At 42.5% G+C, this 18,168-nt stretch overlaps 1 protein-coding gene across 1 annotated transcript in view; it reads right to left on the bottom strand.

The window, feature by feature from the left end:
- Nucleotides 1-18,168, bottom strand: part of reln (reelin) — a 102,519-nt gene that overhangs the window by 15,727 nt on the left and 68,624 nt on the right. Inside the window, exons 14-41 of the mRNA XM_040131962.1 lie at nucleotides 16,498-16,649; nucleotides 16,199-16,314; nucleotides 15,154-15,362; nucleotides 14,509-14,637; nucleotides 14,288-14,397; nucleotides 13,747-13,813; nucleotides 13,263-13,496; nucleotides 11,992-12,153; nucleotides 11,019-11,255; nucleotides 10,342-10,534; nucleotides 9,439-9,551; nucleotides 7,341-7,478; nucleotides 6,971-7,157; nucleotides 5,921-6,126; nucleotides 5,632-5,803; nucleotides 5,184-5,390; nucleotides 4,812-5,047; nucleotides 4,497-4,654; nucleotides 4,174-4,381; nucleotides 3,983-4,059; nucleotides 3,295-3,453; nucleotides 2,963-3,157; nucleotides 1,538-1,811; nucleotides 1,296-1,436; nucleotides 1,004-1,181; nucleotides 794-878; nucleotides 506-688; nucleotides 64-232 (exon numbers count right to left, since the gene is read on the bottom strand). Coding sequence (XP_039987896.1) covers nucleotides 64-232; nucleotides 506-688; nucleotides 794-878; nucleotides 1,004-1,181; nucleotides 1,296-1,436; nucleotides 1,538-1,811; nucleotides 2,963-3,157; nucleotides 3,295-3,453; nucleotides 3,983-4,059; nucleotides 4,174-4,381; nucleotides 4,497-4,654; nucleotides 4,812-5,047; nucleotides 5,184-5,390; nucleotides 5,632-5,803; nucleotides 5,921-6,126; nucleotides 6,971-7,157; nucleotides 7,341-7,478; nucleotides 9,439-9,551; nucleotides 10,342-10,534; nucleotides 11,019-11,255; nucleotides 11,992-12,153; nucleotides 13,263-13,496; nucleotides 13,747-13,813; nucleotides 14,288-14,397; nucleotides 14,509-14,637; nucleotides 15,154-15,362; nucleotides 16,199-16,314; nucleotides 16,498-16,649 — 4,695 coding nt within the window. The remainder of the gene's footprint in view (nucleotides 1-63; nucleotides 233-505; nucleotides 689-793; nucleotides 879-1,003; nucleotides 1,182-1,295; nucleotides 1,437-1,537; nucleotides 1,812-2,962; nucleotides 3,158-3,294; nucleotides 3,454-3,982; nucleotides 4,060-4,173; nucleotides 4,382-4,496; nucleotides 4,655-4,811; nucleotides 5,048-5,183; nucleotides 5,391-5,631; nucleotides 5,804-5,920; nucleotides 6,127-6,970; nucleotides 7,158-7,340; nucleotides 7,479-9,438; nucleotides 9,552-10,341; nucleotides 10,535-11,018; nucleotides 11,256-11,991; nucleotides 12,154-13,262; nucleotides 13,497-13,746; nucleotides 13,814-14,287; nucleotides 14,398-14,508; nucleotides 14,638-15,153; nucleotides 15,363-16,198; nucleotides 16,315-16,497; nucleotides 16,650-18,168) is intronic.

Here is an 18,168-nt window from a genome sequence, read left to right as displayed (position 1 = left end):
CTGATGTAAAAACAAGATATGCAAAACAGGACACCCTCATTGTTAATTTATTGTTTTTCTTACAGGCCAGTCTTTTGGTAGGGGCAGTAGAGACCAGTGTTTCCCCCGGGGGAGAACAGCCAGTTGGACTCATTGGGACCTTCCTCAAAGCTGTCTATGACCACTGGTGGGTTGTGTAAGGAGTTGCCATCAATGATGAGATCATCTATCACCCACACCTCCTCCTTCTTACCTGGAGGGCATGATATTGTGGACATTATTACACACTGACTGTAGAAATTTGGCCTAAAGATGGCTGTGTATGTGGGAAAATGCAAATGTGACCATATTAGTGTTTGGTGAGATAAAAAGAGATGGAAAGAGAAAAGCACAGAGAAATAAAGAGGAAGACAGTTCAGAAAAAATGAGATGAAAGAAAAGTAAACATGGAAAAAAACAGTAAAGACATAAATATTAAATAGACGTAATTAGTTTTATTACACTTTCGCACAGTGTGTGCACTAACCACTGTTGTAAGGCTGCCAGAGTCTGAAGCGCGTGGCATTAGTCTGAGCACTGGCCGGCAGTGGCAGGTGGAGAAAGAGAGTGTCAGTGGAAGCTGGAAAGTAAAACTCATCCAAGAGCAGCCAGCTGATCCCTCCGTTCACTGAGTACTGCAGCAGCACTGAGTGGGAGCGCTCTGGGACACCTAGAAAAGCCCACAAGATGATCAGCCAAGGAAAAAGAATCCTCTTAATCAATGTTACACAAAAATACAGCAAACAAAGAAGATAAAAAAATAGTGATGTAGTACCTTTAGTGATGAATTTGAAGGTGAACTGGATATAGAGAGTGTTTGTGCAGTCCAGATCCCGTGACACTAACATTCGCAGACCATCCTGCAAACAAACAGACAAGGATTACATTGTTGGTCCTTGATCTAAAGATTTCAAGCAGTGTCTATGTGATGTAACACTACTATTATTGCTCTTGATGTTCTCTGCATGGTGCGTAGGACCCCTACCCCTTTGAAGATAAGGGCAGTGCCAGATTTAAGAGGCTCTCCACTCAGAGTTCCCCTCTCCGCTCCATACACCTCAGGCCAGGTCTCCTGCTGCAGGTTCTCATTAAAGTCCTCTCTCAGTACAGACGGCAAAGGTGTCAAAGGCACGCAGTGTGCCCCTCCATAACCCTTGTCACACCTGAGTGAGAAAGGGAGAAAAAGTAAAGGTAAGTATCATTGATGTAGGCAGAAAAGGTAAAAATGACCAAAGATTAAGATTCATCAACTATGGAGAGAAGCCCGTTTTACTTACACGCAACGTCCGTTGTCACACAGACCATGTCCAGAGCACATCCAGGGGCATCCAGGGGCAAGCAACACATTATCTAGAGCCCATCCTTCTGCCCCTGGGGTGAAGTGGGTCTGGATCCAACGGAATCGAGTTCTGGGGGAACTGAGGGATTCAACAGCAAGTTATAGAGAAAAGTAGGAGTTTATGCTCTTTAGGAGAATACTGTCCACTAATTTTGGGTATAAAAGTTCAAAAACACATACTTAGCAGCACTGGGCAGGTAGACGGTGATCCTCCTCCAGTGTTTGTACTGGGTTGAAGTATAGATGGAACTCTGAGTGTAACCGGCGCAGCCGATAGCTGGGGGCACACACTCTGGAGTGATGAGAGACCAGTGACGACCACAGTCTGTGGAGTACTCGAGCCGTACGCCATGGGAGAAGGAAGTGGACTTACTACATCCCATACTCAGCTCAAACTGCAGGAATGATGAGCCTGACACCTCAAAGTCCCAGCTCTCTGCATACCTTGGCTTCTCTGCAGACACAGTGGGAGGGCAACATTACATTTGTATTAATTTACTATAATCGGATTCTAGCATCTGCACCAGTATCCACAATGATTTACCACTTTCTGCAGCAGCACCTTAACAAGACCCATACCTATAAATCAACATGTTTCAGCTGCTGGGAATCACACCCGCTTACCAAATGAGAGGATATTTTTCTGACTTAATTTGAGTTATAACTTATTAAACTTGATGATAGCTGATTTACAACTGATTTGACTTATAAATTTATAACCAATGTCATTCTCAGTACCACATGAGATGAAAAGTGTTCACCAAAAACACAAAGTCAATACAAGTCCAAATGCAAACGCAAATATAGCCTTGAATGTAATAGATACTGTGGAGTGACAGCATGTGTGAAATGTGTGTATGTTTCAGCGCATATGCGAACAGACATCAAGTCTGACAATCAGTGCTTTATGTGTTCACACAAGCACACGGAAGTTTTATGTTTATAGATGTGTTGCCAAATTGCTTTTGCTTTGCTTGCTTAATGAATGGGCCCAGTTGTAATTTAATATTTGTGCAAAGTAAATCAGCTCACAGCTTGATGCAGGCATAAATAACAGGCAGGATGCTCAATCAGGTTTGCTTTCATTAATAATGCAGGGCCCACGGTGCCACAGTAAATGGGTGATTCAGTTTCAGCCTGTTGTGCGTGTAATACTGTGTTGTCCCTGTACAGCCACTTATGTGGTTTGTGTGAGTATGAGTGTGTCTGAATACACAGTATGTGTCGGTATATTGGAAGTGTCTAAGCACGGCATATATATACTATATATATATGAATTTTACTTTTTTTTCCATCATGCAAAGTCAACTGAACTGTTCAGCTGTTTCGCAGTAACATCCTGCTTTGCATTAATTCACTTTAACACATTCAGCTGCTCGCTACAAATGCAGCAGCTTCACTGAAGCAGTTAGATGTTAAGTGTCTTACTCAGGGGCCACTTGACAGTGATCGTTGAGTGAGTGTCGGGTTAGTCCTTTATTTTGCATGCACACAATTTCCTAGCCAGTTTTGGAGCTAAAACTAACAATCCTGTAGCATTAAGCCGTCTTCTCCGAGTGAATGAGTGTACATGCTTATGAGCAGTAATGTGTTACTGTGACTCACTGTCAATGGCCTCAGAATTGAAGGTAAGTGCTGTGTCCAGAGACAAACAGTCCACAGTCACCTCTCCACCCTGAATGCGATACCAGTTGTGCCTCAGAGGGGTTGTGCCATCAAACTTGTCATGAAAACCTGTTCTGGAGCTGTCATTCATACCAATCAAGACATCATCCAGAGCCCATGGGGCAGAGTGCTTGCCTACCGGGATGGTGAGAAAGAAGAAAAATTTAAAACAAATTAAAGCAGTGATATCAAAAATATATTGTAATACAGCATTTTTAAAATTATTTTTATGTGCTTTTCTTTAGTATTGTGCACCCTAATTATGCACTCACCTTGCTGTGGCTGCCACCACCGAAAGACTGTGTACGGGGTTTTGGCTGGAGGTGGCAGCTCAATGGTCACCACTTGGGGCTCCAGGAAGGAACTAAAGTCCAGCTCCCTCAGGAACTGCCATTGGACGCCATTGTTGGTAGAAAACTGGACAATGACACCTAGAATTACAGAGAGAACAGCAAGTAGCAATTACTGTGAATAGCACTTTTAGGTGGGAATGAATTTATCATAGATACTGGCATAGAACAGATTTAGCTGGAAGTAAAAAGAAACAATAGAATCAAATGCAATAGAATCAAATAATAGACCAGAAACCCTGATTATTACAGACAATCTGTTTAAGAGGCTGGCAGGGTTTTATCTGACGCTGCAGAAATGGACTCAGACTGAGCCTTCAGCACTGCTGCAGGCTAGAGATCCGCAATCTGCTGACGGATGAACAGAATAGAACAGACAACACTAGACTTTGATTCTTAATTAAGAAAAAACCCTGACAATGTGGATCAGATCTGTAGCTACACAGCCTTGGCTGGATCACAAGGCTGATCAAAGACACCGAGTGAGAAGGAACAGATGGAAACAAGCCAGATCAGATGTGGAGCCGCTCTCTACAGACTGCACTGTTAAGGAACAGCCACATGGATGCAGCAGAGGGCCTCAGTACAGTAATGCAGTACAGATAATTACCTTCGTTGCGGGAGCGAGGCCTGGTGCAGGTGGGCCCCAGACTCTTGCTGCCAATGCGGATGTAGAATTGAACCAACCTGTATGTAAATAGTAATAACTAAATTTCAATTTAAACATTAAACAAACATGCAGGCATTTAACTCGAGTCCAGCGCTTACCAATGAGAGATTATAGTTGTGAATTCCACTTACCGTGTGTTGGTAGTGTCTAGTGGAACTGTGCGTGCTTCTCTCCTCCCAGGGCTACTGAAGTAAAGGGCCTTGCCCTCACCAATGATACCACATCCCCCTCCAATTTGTCCCCCACTTAGGCCCTGCCAAAGAGGGCTCAGCTTCCCCTCGAAGCCTTCAGTCAGCTCTGTGGGACTGGCTATAGATGGTACGCAACTATCCTGCTCCACTACGGAAAAAGTGGGAAATCATTAGGCAAAACATAAAATTACATGAAAAATATGACTTTTCAAAAAACATTTCTTTCAGTTTCTTTCTTTTTCCTTTCCTGTCTGTCACTGTACCTGTGTATCCCATATCGCAGAAGCAGACTCCAGAAATGCAATCTCCATGTCCCCCACAGTGGTTTGGACAAGGCTCAGAGATGTAGACCCCATCCAAGGCAAAAGGTGGAGCATCTCTGTACACGCTGCTCTCCTGGAACCAACGGAACCGGGTTTTACTGGGAAAATGAAAGGAAGAGGATTAAGGAATGAAAGAGATATAGTAGACCTTTAAATGTTGCTATTCAGCTAAGATTAAACATATTCAGTGTCTAAATTTAATTTTAAATTTCCAAAAACATTTATTCAACTTGGCATACTTGTTACCATAGCTACCTGGCTGCAACATTGCGTGGTACTACAACGGTGACCCTGGTCCATTGTTCATAGTCTCCAGTGTTGTAGACAGTGGGCTCTCTAAGCTCTCGACCACTGCCCTCACATACCCCTACCCCTGGGGTTCCTGGGTAACAGCCCTCTCTCACCAGGGCCCAGGTACGACCGGCATCATGGGAGTACTGCAGCAGGACCGGGGCAGAGGCACTGAACTCTGACTCACAGCCTATGTTCAACTGGTAGGGGAAACAGTGGACAGAAAATTAAAGAACAATTTAATCATGATAAAGTCGTATTGTGTGCCTGTTTGTCAAAATAGCACTTGCAAAATTCCCTGTCCCTTTCTAGTTTTTACACTTTCCATGCGGATACCTTAAACTGAAGGGTGTAGCCAGGACGCAGGGCCAGGTCCCTGGTGACAGCCACTCTATCCCCATCGGAGCGCCCAAACACCATGGCAGAGGGCGTTGGGGCACAGAAGCTGTTGTTGCTTTCCCTCTCCATGCCTTCATTACCCAGCATCAGCCACACACTCATCTGGTTCAGAGGGTAGTCGAATGCTGGCTTCTCGTAAAAGTTCTGCACAGACAGAGTGTTTTGTGTTAACAGGTACCAGTGTCAGCAGCAGAACATATTTCTCGTAAGATAAATGGATACACTTCTGAAAAGATTCAAGATTTTATAGCTGTCCTATCTCAGCTTGGCTGACACTTCCCATTACAACAAAAGAAGTAATATCTCAAGATGAAGCCGAAGTTGCAGCACAAGGTCAGAGCACAAATTACAAGTTAAAAGAAAACTCCTCCAACTCATTTCTGACCTGTGGTAGAGTGGGATTGGCCATGGGGATGATGTGTTTCTCCCGCTCTGACAAAATTATGACATCATCAATTGCCCACTGGTCATAGCCCTCCCCAGAGTGAAGAGGCTGCCACCAACGAAACCTGGTGGAGGGTGTCTTGGAGGCCAGGGGAAGCTCATAGTGGACAAAGCTGAGAATGGTAGAAGAGACAGGTTAATGACAGTTCTCTTTCAGGATATACAGTCATACTGTTTGTGAAAATGCGAAATATTGGTTTTTCCCCTTTCTTCATCCCCAGGTTTCTCACCGGGGTTTGGTGAAGTCAGTGAAGTACATCTCAGCAATGAGACCCCAGCTGATTCCGCCATCATTGCTGTACTGCAACAGCACTCCTTCCTCCCTGCTGTCTGCCTGGTTACACTCTGCCCAATCCCCACCCACCCGCAGGTAGAACTGCACAAACTCCGCCCATTCAGTGTCCAGGTCCCAGCTCACCAGCTGCCTCAGCCCAGCCTGACAACAACACACACGTAAGTTTGTACATATTAAGTAGATGATACTGTAAAGTGTGTTATTTTTCATACCCATGGGTTGGAGATGTCCCAGTTATATTTTATCATGGCCAATTTCCAGCAATCAAACTATAAGTATTGTCTGTTTTTTTTTTATTTTGAGGCAATGCATTGTTTAAATGGAAACTTTTTGTTGCCAGCTACTATTAGATAATTATTATTGCCTTTGTATGCATAGTCGAATTAATGTTCTTGCCACAAGTAGGAAAAGCTATTTTCTGGTAACAGCTGCAGCAAATATGACTGCATATTAATGTAGAAAGTGATGAGGCTGCTACAATACGTCAGAGGTGTGCAGCTGTCTGAACACTGCACACATCTTCCATCCAATCAGAATCAAATATTCTATAGAGCCATGGTGTATATTCAATAAAATCTGTATGTTTTATGAATAGAGGTAATTCAGAGGTCAAAAGTCAGCAGTTTTTGGCAGTAACATCTAGGAAGTAATCAGAGAATGCTTACATCTGCCAAGTCTGCAGAATCTTCTTAATTGGTTATTTTAATAACACAAAATATTTTTACATCTGGATCTGGGTTTCCACCAAAAAATACAGGGAAAATGATAGCATTCATGTGCGTAATTACTTTCAGAAGTAAGGTCAGAAGTTTATGAAAAAATACGAAAAAATAAAAATATGCTGGAATCTTGCAATTTTAAGAAATTGCTCCTAGAACCACACTTGGATCTGGATTTACACCAAATACTACCCTGACATGTAACAAAAAGACAAAGTACCAAAACCACAATATACTTAAAGAAGGCAGTTTTCTTGCTGTTGTACCTTGCTGAAGTACAGGGACGATCCAGATGAGACCACTCCACAGCCCATGTCAGGGGTGACCACCTCTCCACCAATTACCTCCTGCCAAGTGGCCAGCAGTGCATCCTGGGACTCAAAGTCGGAGAGTACGCTGGAGGACAGAGGGGAGGAGGGCTGGCAGTCTGTTCCTGAGAAGCCATCGTCACACCTACGAGGGAGGACAGTGGCTGAACTTTTTATTTATGCTCTGGGTTCATCTATGATTTAATATGGATTCCACAAACGTCCGTCAAAAGATATTTATGGGCCTCTGTGTTGAGTGATATTGAAAAAGTAATAAAGAACAACCTCAGGAAGTTTAGTGTTTGGGTGACTGTGTATGAAGGCTGACCTGCAGTGTCCATGGTCACACCAGCCATGTCCGTGGCACATGTTAGGACACTGCTGGCCAATGTAGATGTCATCCAGGGCCCACTCATCCTGCTCTCCATAGTAGTTCTGGATCCAACGGAACCGTGTGGCACTGGACCTGAGCATACACACAGACACACACACACAGACACAAATTGTTAAACTGGATTCACATTGTAGAAGCTGTACATAATGTCATACAGTCGATGGAAGAAAAACTGCAATACTGTAACTGACTGCTCTACTACAATTGATAAAAAAGTAATATAATGTTAAAATTGCATTACATAATCTCAGAAATCAAATGACTGACATTGATTGCTAGCATATTGACCATAACATCATGTTATACTCACTAATCTATTTCTGTACTAGGGATAGAGATTTGTGGATTTAATGCTCCAGTAGGTGAAGATTAACCTTATCACATGTGTGTGTGTGTGTGTGTGTGTGTGTGTGTGTGTGTGTGTGTGTGTGTGTGTGTGTGTGTGTGTGTGTGTGTGTGTGTGTGTGTGTGTGTGTGTGTGTTTCTGCAGTTGTTTGAAATGAATGTCAGAGAGAGGGCAACATCATCTCTGTTAAAGGTAGTCCGTGGATGTGAATGTGTGTGCGGTATGGGTACATGTTTGTGCATGGGAGTGTCATTCGGTGCTTGCTGTTTGCTGCACGTACAGCAATGACAAATGGCAGTAGAAGTGTAGATAGTCAGGTATATTGGGGTTATATAGCAGGGAGGTTTTGTGGTCCGCTGCTTCGGTGACCCATATCAACCCAGACCACCTCCTGATCACAGAGAGCTAGCCACGACTGTTTTATCATCATTTACTGCCATGACCCTATGACCTCTCCTCATGCGCTGCAGGAGATTAGACCACCTTTATTTAGGAGCTGGGGAGTCGAATGAAATGGAGGTGGAGGTCACAGTGCTCAGTGTGGGAGGTTAATGTGATTATTTGAGTTGATCTACAGTATGTGTGAGCTAGAGCTGTAACAGTACATGTATTCCTCACAAAGTGTCCAATACAAAGTGATTGGTTCAGTTATGCTTTCCCTTTAAACCGAATAATTACAGCCTTGTTAGCCTAATACAAAGTAAGTCTTTGTGGTGGCACAGGCAGATCACGAATCTAACGTTGCAAGTAGTGTATCAGTGTATCAGTGTATCAGTAACCGAGATAAACCATGGTGGTAGGATCAGACCAGCTCATACAGCTACTATCATTGGTATGGCAAATGCAGATGTGAGGCTAGAGCTGGAGGAATCTCCCAAATCATTTAGTTCCCCTGTTTGAGAGCACTTTATTTTTCCAGTATATAGCAACATCTAAGCGAGTCTGGCTGAAACAGACCAGGGCTCAAACCCTTCTCTCCACAACGTTAGTGTTGGCTGTGGCTACATCACCATACTCGGTTGTAGAGAACACAAAGTGCTTGATCACAGCCGTACTATTCTTTCAAGTGCGCATATTTTTGGAATGAAATTAGAGTTACACAGACTCAAAGTCTTTTCTTCTCTTTTATGTAAAATGCCAGATGTAAATGACCCATAAGCCACTTTTTAATGTTATTTTAGTTTTTTGTTCTTCTGAGCATGTGTGCATGAGAGAGTGAGTGCATTTAAGCATTTTGGATTATAGGAATGCAAAAAGGAATTTCCTGGTTAGTGTGGATTAAAAGCCCTGTGTGATGTGTTGCTGAAAAAAAATGTTGTGCCACGTTAATCACTGTGAACTGCTTTTGAGCAAAGCCTGCTGTCATCTGCTGCTTTCTTTCTCTGATTTTTCAAGACAAGTTTGATATGGAATAGCCTTTGCATGTGTCCGCAGCTGTGTAGAGATTTTTATAAGGGATGCGTGTGGCTGTGTGGACATGCATCAAAAAAACATTAATGGGTGGGTGCTTTGTAGTATCATCTTTTTCAGCCTGATTCTATACATTTGGCTGTTTCTCCCGTCCATTGTGCTTGTCAACGGAAAGAAACGGCACAAAAGTAAGATCAGAGAACATATAGGATTATCCCGAAGGGCAGTTTGGGAATCTTTTTTTCTGCGTCTATTGTACAGCTGAGCAATACTTACCATGTCTTTTGAGGCAGAGACAGAGTAATGCGTCTCCAATCTTTGAACTCTGATGGGTGGTAGACACTAGGAGCTGTAAACTCAGAGCAGCTTGGCATGCCGGGCAGACAGGCCTAGGTCAAGGAAATGAGGGGTTTGATTACAACACACTTTTTATGCTTTGCTAAATGTTGATTACTCAAAATTCATAAAACAAGTTTTTTTTATATATCATTGTGGATTTTGTTTGGTAGCAAAATTCTTCAAAAACAGCATGATATGCTGCAGACACCCTAAGGCTTTATCAGCCCCATAGTATATGCATAAAAAAGCTAATTCAGGATTACAGTATCTTTGACCTTGAACACTGGAGGACAAGCAAGGATTAACAGTACAGGACATTCAGTGAGTTAAATTCTGCCCTTGCCAGATGACTGCATTTTCATGCACATGGGAGAATTACAGAAAATTCACTGACGGAGGGCTCAGTATGCCCTATTCAATTCCAAAGGTAATAAAAATCTTGGCAGATACTTTGCTGCCTTATGAATATTTATGAGCCAGTTGTGATCACAGAAAGTCTTTGTTGAATCATGGGAAGATAATCTGCTTGCTGATTCAAGTATTGTCATGTATTTGCTAATAGTAGGATGATAAAAAGTAATTGCAATAATTTCTCATCTGAAACAAAGTGCCACATTTAAGGACTGTCATTATTTAAACATAATTACTGAGGTTGTAATGGGTAAATCAATATTCATGATTGTGAATAAATGATAAGTTTCCTTGTCTCTCTCCAGGATAAATTCTACAAGTTTTAGTCAGAAACAAAGGTGTGGGTCAGGCTGTTAAAACAGAAGAGGTCGGATTTTAACGATCACTTAACCTGGGGGAACATAGGTGAACACGTTTCACGCTCCTTACCTCTTTGACCAGGTGCCAGGTGAGGCCGTGATTGGTGGAGAACTCCAGACGGACCTGTGTGTCGATGTGAGGGGAGGGCTCGCGGCCACAGCCCATGACCAGTGAGAACTGGAGACTGTAAGACGCTCCGATCTGCATTGACTGAGTTTCCACATAACGAATACTGGAGCCAGGGCTGGGCTCACCCGAGAAACTGGAGTAGATCAGGGAGGACACCATATGTCAGATGCTGTGGAACATGACCCTAAGGCCACAGTGTGTAGGATTTTCATGTAATGTTAGCATCTATCAAATTATTCTAATGGCATAAGTTTTGTTTGTTCAAAATCCCAATGAAAATTGACGGAGTCTATCTGCTGCTTTCAACCCATTCTTTTCTGTATCTGTGTTTGTTGGATCTGACATGCGTGTGTGTGTGTGTGTGTGTTTTCCTACACTACCACTAGTGGCACCACTGCTGAAAATTTTCAGATTGCACATAGTGGCTTAAAAAGACAAAGCAAGTTGCAAATTAATGCGGATCACAAATTAGTGTCATATATAGTAACTAAGGACTAAAAAATATTAAATACAAAACCCAGTTGACATTCATTCATAAAATTAAAAACAAGCGCACCCAAATACCATTGCCAAATAATGACTAATACATTATCTCTATCAAACATTAGGTCTCCTACCTGAGTGTCCAGTCATGCTGACAATAGGGCTGGACATGGCCAAGATAGAAACCAAGACTCTGGGTAACATCTAACACATTGCTGAAGTCCAGACTTATGGTGTTGAACAGCACAGAGGTCATGCTGATTTCATCCAGGGCCCACACATCGTGACTGCGCCCTGAATGGTATGGCTGCCACCAGCGAAACTGCACGCCAAATTTCCGAGCACCGGGCGGGAGTTCAACCGACACAATCCTGTTTGGGGGAAAGAAGTTGTTAAACTGAACTTTGTTGACACTTAAAGGAAAGTATTCTTGACGTAAGCTGTGTACGCGCCATTCTCACAATCTCATAAATGTAAGAATAGTGAGATATATTTGGGGATAGTATCCATAATGCCAAAAAATGTCAGCTGGAATTAATCACACAGGCTAACTGTACTGTGACTCAGGCTCTGACTTGGATATAAAGCCCACATAAATCACGCTCTGCTGATTGTAAATAATGTACATTTGGAAAATCTTAAATAGATTCTGACACAGTGCAGATGGTTAGTGTTACCCAGATTTATAATATTTATAATACAGCATCTTTCATCATACTTTACTTTCTTTTTCTATTTGTCAAGACTGACTCCTGTATCATGGTGTTTTTGTACAAACATACATGTTGATACAGTAAGAACCTGCACTTGCACCTTTCACCAGATAGCGGTGTAGAACTTGTCCCTGACTCACTGACCCCTGTTGGCCTTCCTAGTGCTGATGAAGAGCTCTGAGACCTGACTCGCACGGCTGGAAGCCAACCCACTTTGTCTTCCTTACACACATCGATGGCACTACCTGACTCAGTAGGTTCCAACGGCTTACACCTCCAGCACACCATTAGCAGCGCAAATGTGTGTGTTCATCGATTATAGTGTCTCCATGGAATCATAAGCATACAAGCCTACACACACATCATATGCACACACACGATGCGCAGCAGGTACCTTGGTTCATGGAAACCTTGGTAAGCGTAGTGCTGCAGCAGCGTCCAGGTAATGCCATTGTCTGAGGAGTAATGCAGCAGGACGCCCTCTCCTGGCTGGTCTGGAGCAGGACATGAGCTCAGGGTGCTGCGACTGCCCAGCCGAAGAGTGAACTGTAGGTACCTGCAGAGAATCCAAGTGACAAAATGAAAAAAGCAAGGCAAGAGTGAGTAGAGCCAGTTGGGAAGAGAAGGGGAGCAGCAGTTGAGACAGTGTGCAAAAAGGAAATGCCCCATAAGAGAGAAAAGGTCAGGTTGATAAATGAGAAGAAGGAAAAGTAAGGTGACCAAGAGTGTGTTCAGGAAGGAGAGTTGAGAGAGAGGGGGGGGTAAAAGGGTAGACAAACAGACAGTCATGCAGAGCAAAGAGGTGGGAGGGAGGTGGCCGGATGATGGATTAGATGATTAAATGAATGAGGACAAAATTAGATTAGAGGAGGTGGAGGGAAAGAAAGAATAAGACAGAGAGAGTGTGAATGAAGAGTCAGAGTTCATATCCATGTATTCATGTTAACTGCACATAGTCCCAATGTAGCACGAACTTCTGTCTTCCTATGTATTCATCTATGTTTAGGAATATTATCATGTATACTAATGTAATAATTATTATAATTTCCATCATCTGTCTCTGGCTGCCAGTCAACCCCCAGCTCTCTCTGTCCTTGGCTTAGCTGTGTTTTCATTAGCGGTGCAGTTTCCTCTTTCAGGCAGCTGTTCACTCAATCAGCCAGGAAACTGGCATTAAATATGGCCATCAGGTGGCACACTGAGAGCCGCAACAGGCATAATCAATCTAACACAGATGCCATATCTAACTTCATCATTCCCTCTCTGTCTTTCTCTCTCACATTTTTATCCTCTGCTTTCATCTCGCCTCTCATCTGCAGTCCTCCCCATGATCATAATCCATCTACTAGCAAAGAACAGAGAATATGAGGGAAAGAGGGAATGACGAAGGAGGAGAGTGGATAGCTAGCTGGCTGGAACATTTGCAGTATCTATCAGATGTAGAGACATCTAATGAAGACTAGCCACGGTTTCACAACATAATCTACTGATGGCAAAATCGGCAGAATCAAAATCTGCTTGTGCGCATGCTGAATATCTGCACGTACAATATGTAGTGCATACATGTGTTCTCCCTCATATCTCTGCTTATGTCTGTATGTATATGAAACAAGTTTGTTTCTGTTTTTACAAAAATGATGATCTTTTCTTTATCACCGCCATTACCTGGCCTGGGAACTGTCTAGCGGAGCAGTCACCAAGTGCCTCCTGCTGTCCCTGTTGAATACCAGAGCCTTGCCACTGGCCAGCACCCCGCAGCCAAAGCTGACCTCAGCCCCACGAAGAGAAGAGAAGCTGTGGTAGGAGGAGAGGCGTGGGCTCGAGAAACCCTCCGAGAGGAAAGCTGGGAAGGTCTGGGAGGCAAGCTCACAGGCTGGACCACTGAAGCCTGGGTCACATCTGGTGTGAGAGGAGAAGAGAGGAGGGGAGAGGAGGAGAGAGGAAGATATGATACATTAAAAAGAGTGAAGGATATAATGATAAAAAGTAGACAGAGATAATGAAAATCCATTAATAAATCATAGGCATAATACAATTTGATTAATTTTGTATGGTGATTGGTGCTGCAAGGCATTAGGTGGATAATGTGCAGACTCATTTGAGGGAGAGACACTGGATTTATTTGGTTTAATAAAAAGCAAATCCTTACTTGCAGCCCGTTCGGGAACAATGTCCTCTCCCAGAGCAGAAGCGAAGACAGGCTGGACCAATATACACTGGAAAGCAATAAATGACTAGAAATCAAATACCTTTTATGGCAAAAAGGTATGGTTTATGTATGGTTGAGCTATAATAATTTTTTATGACCCTAAACACAGTGTGCATTATCTTAGTAGAATAAGCAGCAAAGATATTATAGGTAGAAGACATTACATCTGGACAAGGACAAGGGAGACAATGGTGCGCAGCTATATACTCAATGTAACCTTCAGTAATTTCCATTAGCACCTTGTACATACAGTTTGCATAACTGATTTCAAGATGTTACTTGCGTAATTTTTTATTCTAACGTTACTCCCTTCATTGTCTAATTATTTGACTGTTACAAGTTGGAGCCTGCCTGAGGCCTAGGAATTTCACTGTTACATTGGTGTGTATATTGCCCCGAAACATGTGACAATAAAAACCTTGAGCCTTGAAAAGAAGAAAAAAAACCACTGAACCATGTGACCTTTTTGTATAGCTCTAACCATTGTCTATGGCCCACATGTTGCCGGATCCAGTGCCAGATTGCTTCCAGCGAAACCGTGTAGTCTCTGTCAGGGCAGCATTGGGCAGAGGGATAGAGATTCTTGTCCACCTGCAGAGGAGCAACATGGTATGTTAATATAAGCATACAGTACATCCACAGTGAAGGATATATACACGAACAGAGTTGCACACGCATACAGGTGTGCATTCTCATTCATACCCGCTGTAGTTGTCGGAGGAGTAGATGGTGCTGTGAGGTAGATGGGGTCCAGCACAGAGCTCTGGCAGACACTCGGTGTGAAGCAGAGACCAGGAACGACCGTGGTTAGTGGAGAACTCCAGACTGACGCTAATGAAAGGGAACAGAGAACATCTTATCCCAACATCTTAATAGCAGAATTTGATTTTCACCTTAAAGTAGTGTAAAATCACTGAACCACTCTAAACTCAGAATAGGTAAAAAAAAAAAAAAAATTAAATTATGTCTTCTGAGACTCCATTGCAATGTCGGCCCCTTTACCCCTGCTACTCCTTTATTAAAACAGCAATCGATGTCATACATTTGCAGCTTCAAATGGCAGCACCTGGTTGAAACTTGAGGACTTAAGGGTAAATAGCTAGGTCACCTGAGTTCAGCTTCCCCAAGATGATGCTGTTCAGAAGCATTATAGCATTATGCCCTTCAGTTTCTTGTGTTCACCACTTACCATTCTTAACACCAAAATAGCCGAGTGAATCTAGGGTGTCTCACTTGGGGTGTGGGGATCTCTTTTGTTGCAGCTCATTTTTGTGATTTTTTTTACTAAAAAGTGGCCATATTTTCTCATAAAAGCACTGCCTAACCTAGTTTTAAAGTGTGTCACACCTGTTGGCAGGCTGGTAGGAGCCACAGCCTAGGTTGATGGAGAACTGAGCAACGTGTGTGTGCGTGCCAGGCAGCACAGGGAGCAGCTGCATGAAGTCCACGGCCCATACATGACGGTTGGCACCCCCATGTGATTGCTGCTCCAGGCAGAACTGGGTGACGGGTGTTTGTAGCTCAGTGGGCAGCGCCACCGATACCACCGCAGGAGTCTGAGAGAGGAGAAGCGAATGATGGAATGAATAGATCGGACCAGAGGGAAGATGCTAATTAGGGCTGCAACTATCATTTTTATGATTTATAATTTATGATCTGCTCGATATTTACTCAATCATTGAAAATGGTTTGGGTCTATAAGATGTCAGAAAGTGGTGAAAAATCCCTTTTTTTTTTACAATCACAATCCCCCAAAGTTCAAGATGATGTCTTCAAATTGCTTGATTTGTTTTGTACTATGACATAAGACAGAAAAGCAGCAAATCCTAACAGACAACATACTTGAACAGGCAAATGTTTGACATTTTTGCTTGAAAAATGTCATTGATTTGTTACCAGAGTAGCTGCCAAACACTAAGTATTAATCAACTAATAGTGTCAGCTCTAAGAGAAATATATAAATCCAGACTGTTTTATGATTACAAAGACATGGGAATGGGCTGGTTCGGCGGTTAAGCATGTTTCAGTGAGAAACAGAAGACAGAGTGCTTGTTCAAACATACTTTACACTCAATCAAAAGTTACTTCGTATTTTTGATTCTGAATTAATTTTACTACTCTGAACAACACTGCTGTTGTGATTTAGCGTGCAGAGTTAAAAAAAAAAAAAACTGTGTTTATTGGAAAAACTCCTACAACCTAGCAACAAAACATGCTGACACTGCTGCTACATTGAAAGTTAGAAAATTTCATATGGTGGCATAGTTGGACTAGAAATTGAAAATAATTGTGATGGTATTAAGACCATTTACTGGCACTTCAGGTGTGTTAATTGTAAAGTTTTGAGATAGGGAACATATGTTTTGGTGTGAATATGTTGTGCATATCTCACCCTGTAAGAAGAGTATGGAAGGGTGTCGAGCACCACACGTTCCCTCTTGCCTTCAGACCTCCCAAACAGAATTACATCGTTCTCATGGGACTCTCCTGGATCACAGTTGCCAGCACCTGAACACAAACACACCTCACTATGTTTATGCAATGCAATACACGTACAAAAAATATCGGGGAGGGCACCATAAAGAGAAAGGCCATTACACAGCAATGCATTACTATAAGTAAAACTACTCTTGCTCACTTTTGCTTAAGCCAAATAAACGACAAAGTTTGATGGATGAGGGATTTCCATACCCATGGTAAAGTAGAAGCGGAGGTTTCCATAAGACGTGGTGTCGAGGTAGGGGGTGCACATATACCTCCGGCCCTCCTTTTCAAAAACCAGGGCTGAGCCTGACTCAATATCTCCACACTGGGTCCCATAGACAGCTCCCTCTATGTCCCAGCTGGATAAAAAATACAGACAGGGAGGGCTGGTTTAGTAAGGAAAATAAGTTTCTCAGTTTCTATATATTTATTTCAGAAATAAGTGTTATCTAAAATGTATGATGCACATATATTCCATGATCATTTCCCACATCCCTTATTGTTGAACAAACAGTCGCAGGCTAGCAACACTACTCTAAAACCATTACAGTCTTCGTTCAAATGAACAGTTCAGGTCCTTGTAAACAAATCAGTACATTTTCATCATTGCCCAATTTAAAAAGGTCTTTTTAAACACTACCTGAAAATGTAGTATAATGATGTCCTGAACTATGTATTTTTTGGCTACCATTATTGTCTTCTCTTTTTATTATTGCTCTACATGCCTATTAATGATCTCAGTAACTTTTTGATTTTAGTCTTATATTCTTACATTCTGTTTTTAGGTTGACTTTTTAACAAACAAAAATTGCTTTTTGGCCACATTTGGTGCATTTACAGCAATGTTTACTAAATTGCACTGTCCCTGTTAAATGAAAAAAAAAAAAAAAGTAAAATGAGGCAGTATTTCAACAACATTAATAATTCTAAAGAAAACAAGCCATTCGAGCAGTCGTGCCACATGATGTATTACTCTTCAAAACTTTAATAACTCACTGGTACTGCATATTTATCATAGTCAGATGGTTTATGGCCTTAATGTAGTTTAAAAGTACAACAATGAATTTTTCAGAGTAGGTAAGTAAATAAGAATTTTAATGTGCACATACAATGTACAGTTAAACAAACAAAAGGAATCAGAGGGGCTACTTTTACTATAAATTTTAAGCACTTAACCTTAGCTAAATATTCACCCCCAATGAGACTTTACTGAAATAACAGTACACAGTAACACAAATCATAGGATACAAACACTTAAGTTTATAGACTGCCTGTTTTACACAGCATCTCCCACAGGAGTATCAGTGAAGTCAGGAAACAGTTGCCATAAGTCACAACTTGCCGGTCAACAAACACACAATGCCAGGAATACTGCGTAAATCCCCTGGAAGAGGACTTACACATAAAAAAAAACACACACACACACACACGCGCACGCAGACACATACATCTGCACGGTGGAGAGAGGATCCTCATTAGCGCTGACACGAGTTAACTCAGTGTGTCAGCCCTCTCCTGTGTTCCTCTGCCTCTCCCACATTTTCTTTCTCCCCGCTTTTCCTCCCCCGTTCCTCTCTATTCCCTGCCGTGCAGTGCATTAGGCTGGCGCGTCTCTGTCGCAGCCAGTGTTGAGTTAAATGACGCTTAGTGGAGTGTGCCGTCTCGACAAAATCTTTCTCTGCCTACTTCACACATGTGTCAGCCCATGGCGCCTGATGGGTGAGAGCAAGCATGCGGTGCAGCATGTTGGCATGCTGCGGGAAGGTGTGCGAGCGCAGGGCGGCTGTAGAAACACAGTCTTGTTTGAGGTCCTTCTCATTAATGGGAAAATGTACTGACAGACCTGGTGCATGAGGCCTGTTAATTACTCTCTGGCAG

This window comes from Xiphias gladius, chromosome 8 (assembly GCF_016859285.1).
Source record: "Xiphias gladius isolate SHS-SW01 ecotype Sanya breed wild chromosome 8, ASM1685928v1, whole genome shotgun sequence".
In the NCBI taxonomy this organism is placed as follows: Eukaryota; Metazoa; Chordata; class Actinopteri; order Istiophoriformes; family Xiphiidae; genus Xiphias; species Xiphias gladius.
The sequence above is the reverse complement of the archived record's forward strand: the minus strand, read 5'-3'. Positions and strand labels throughout refer to the sequence as shown.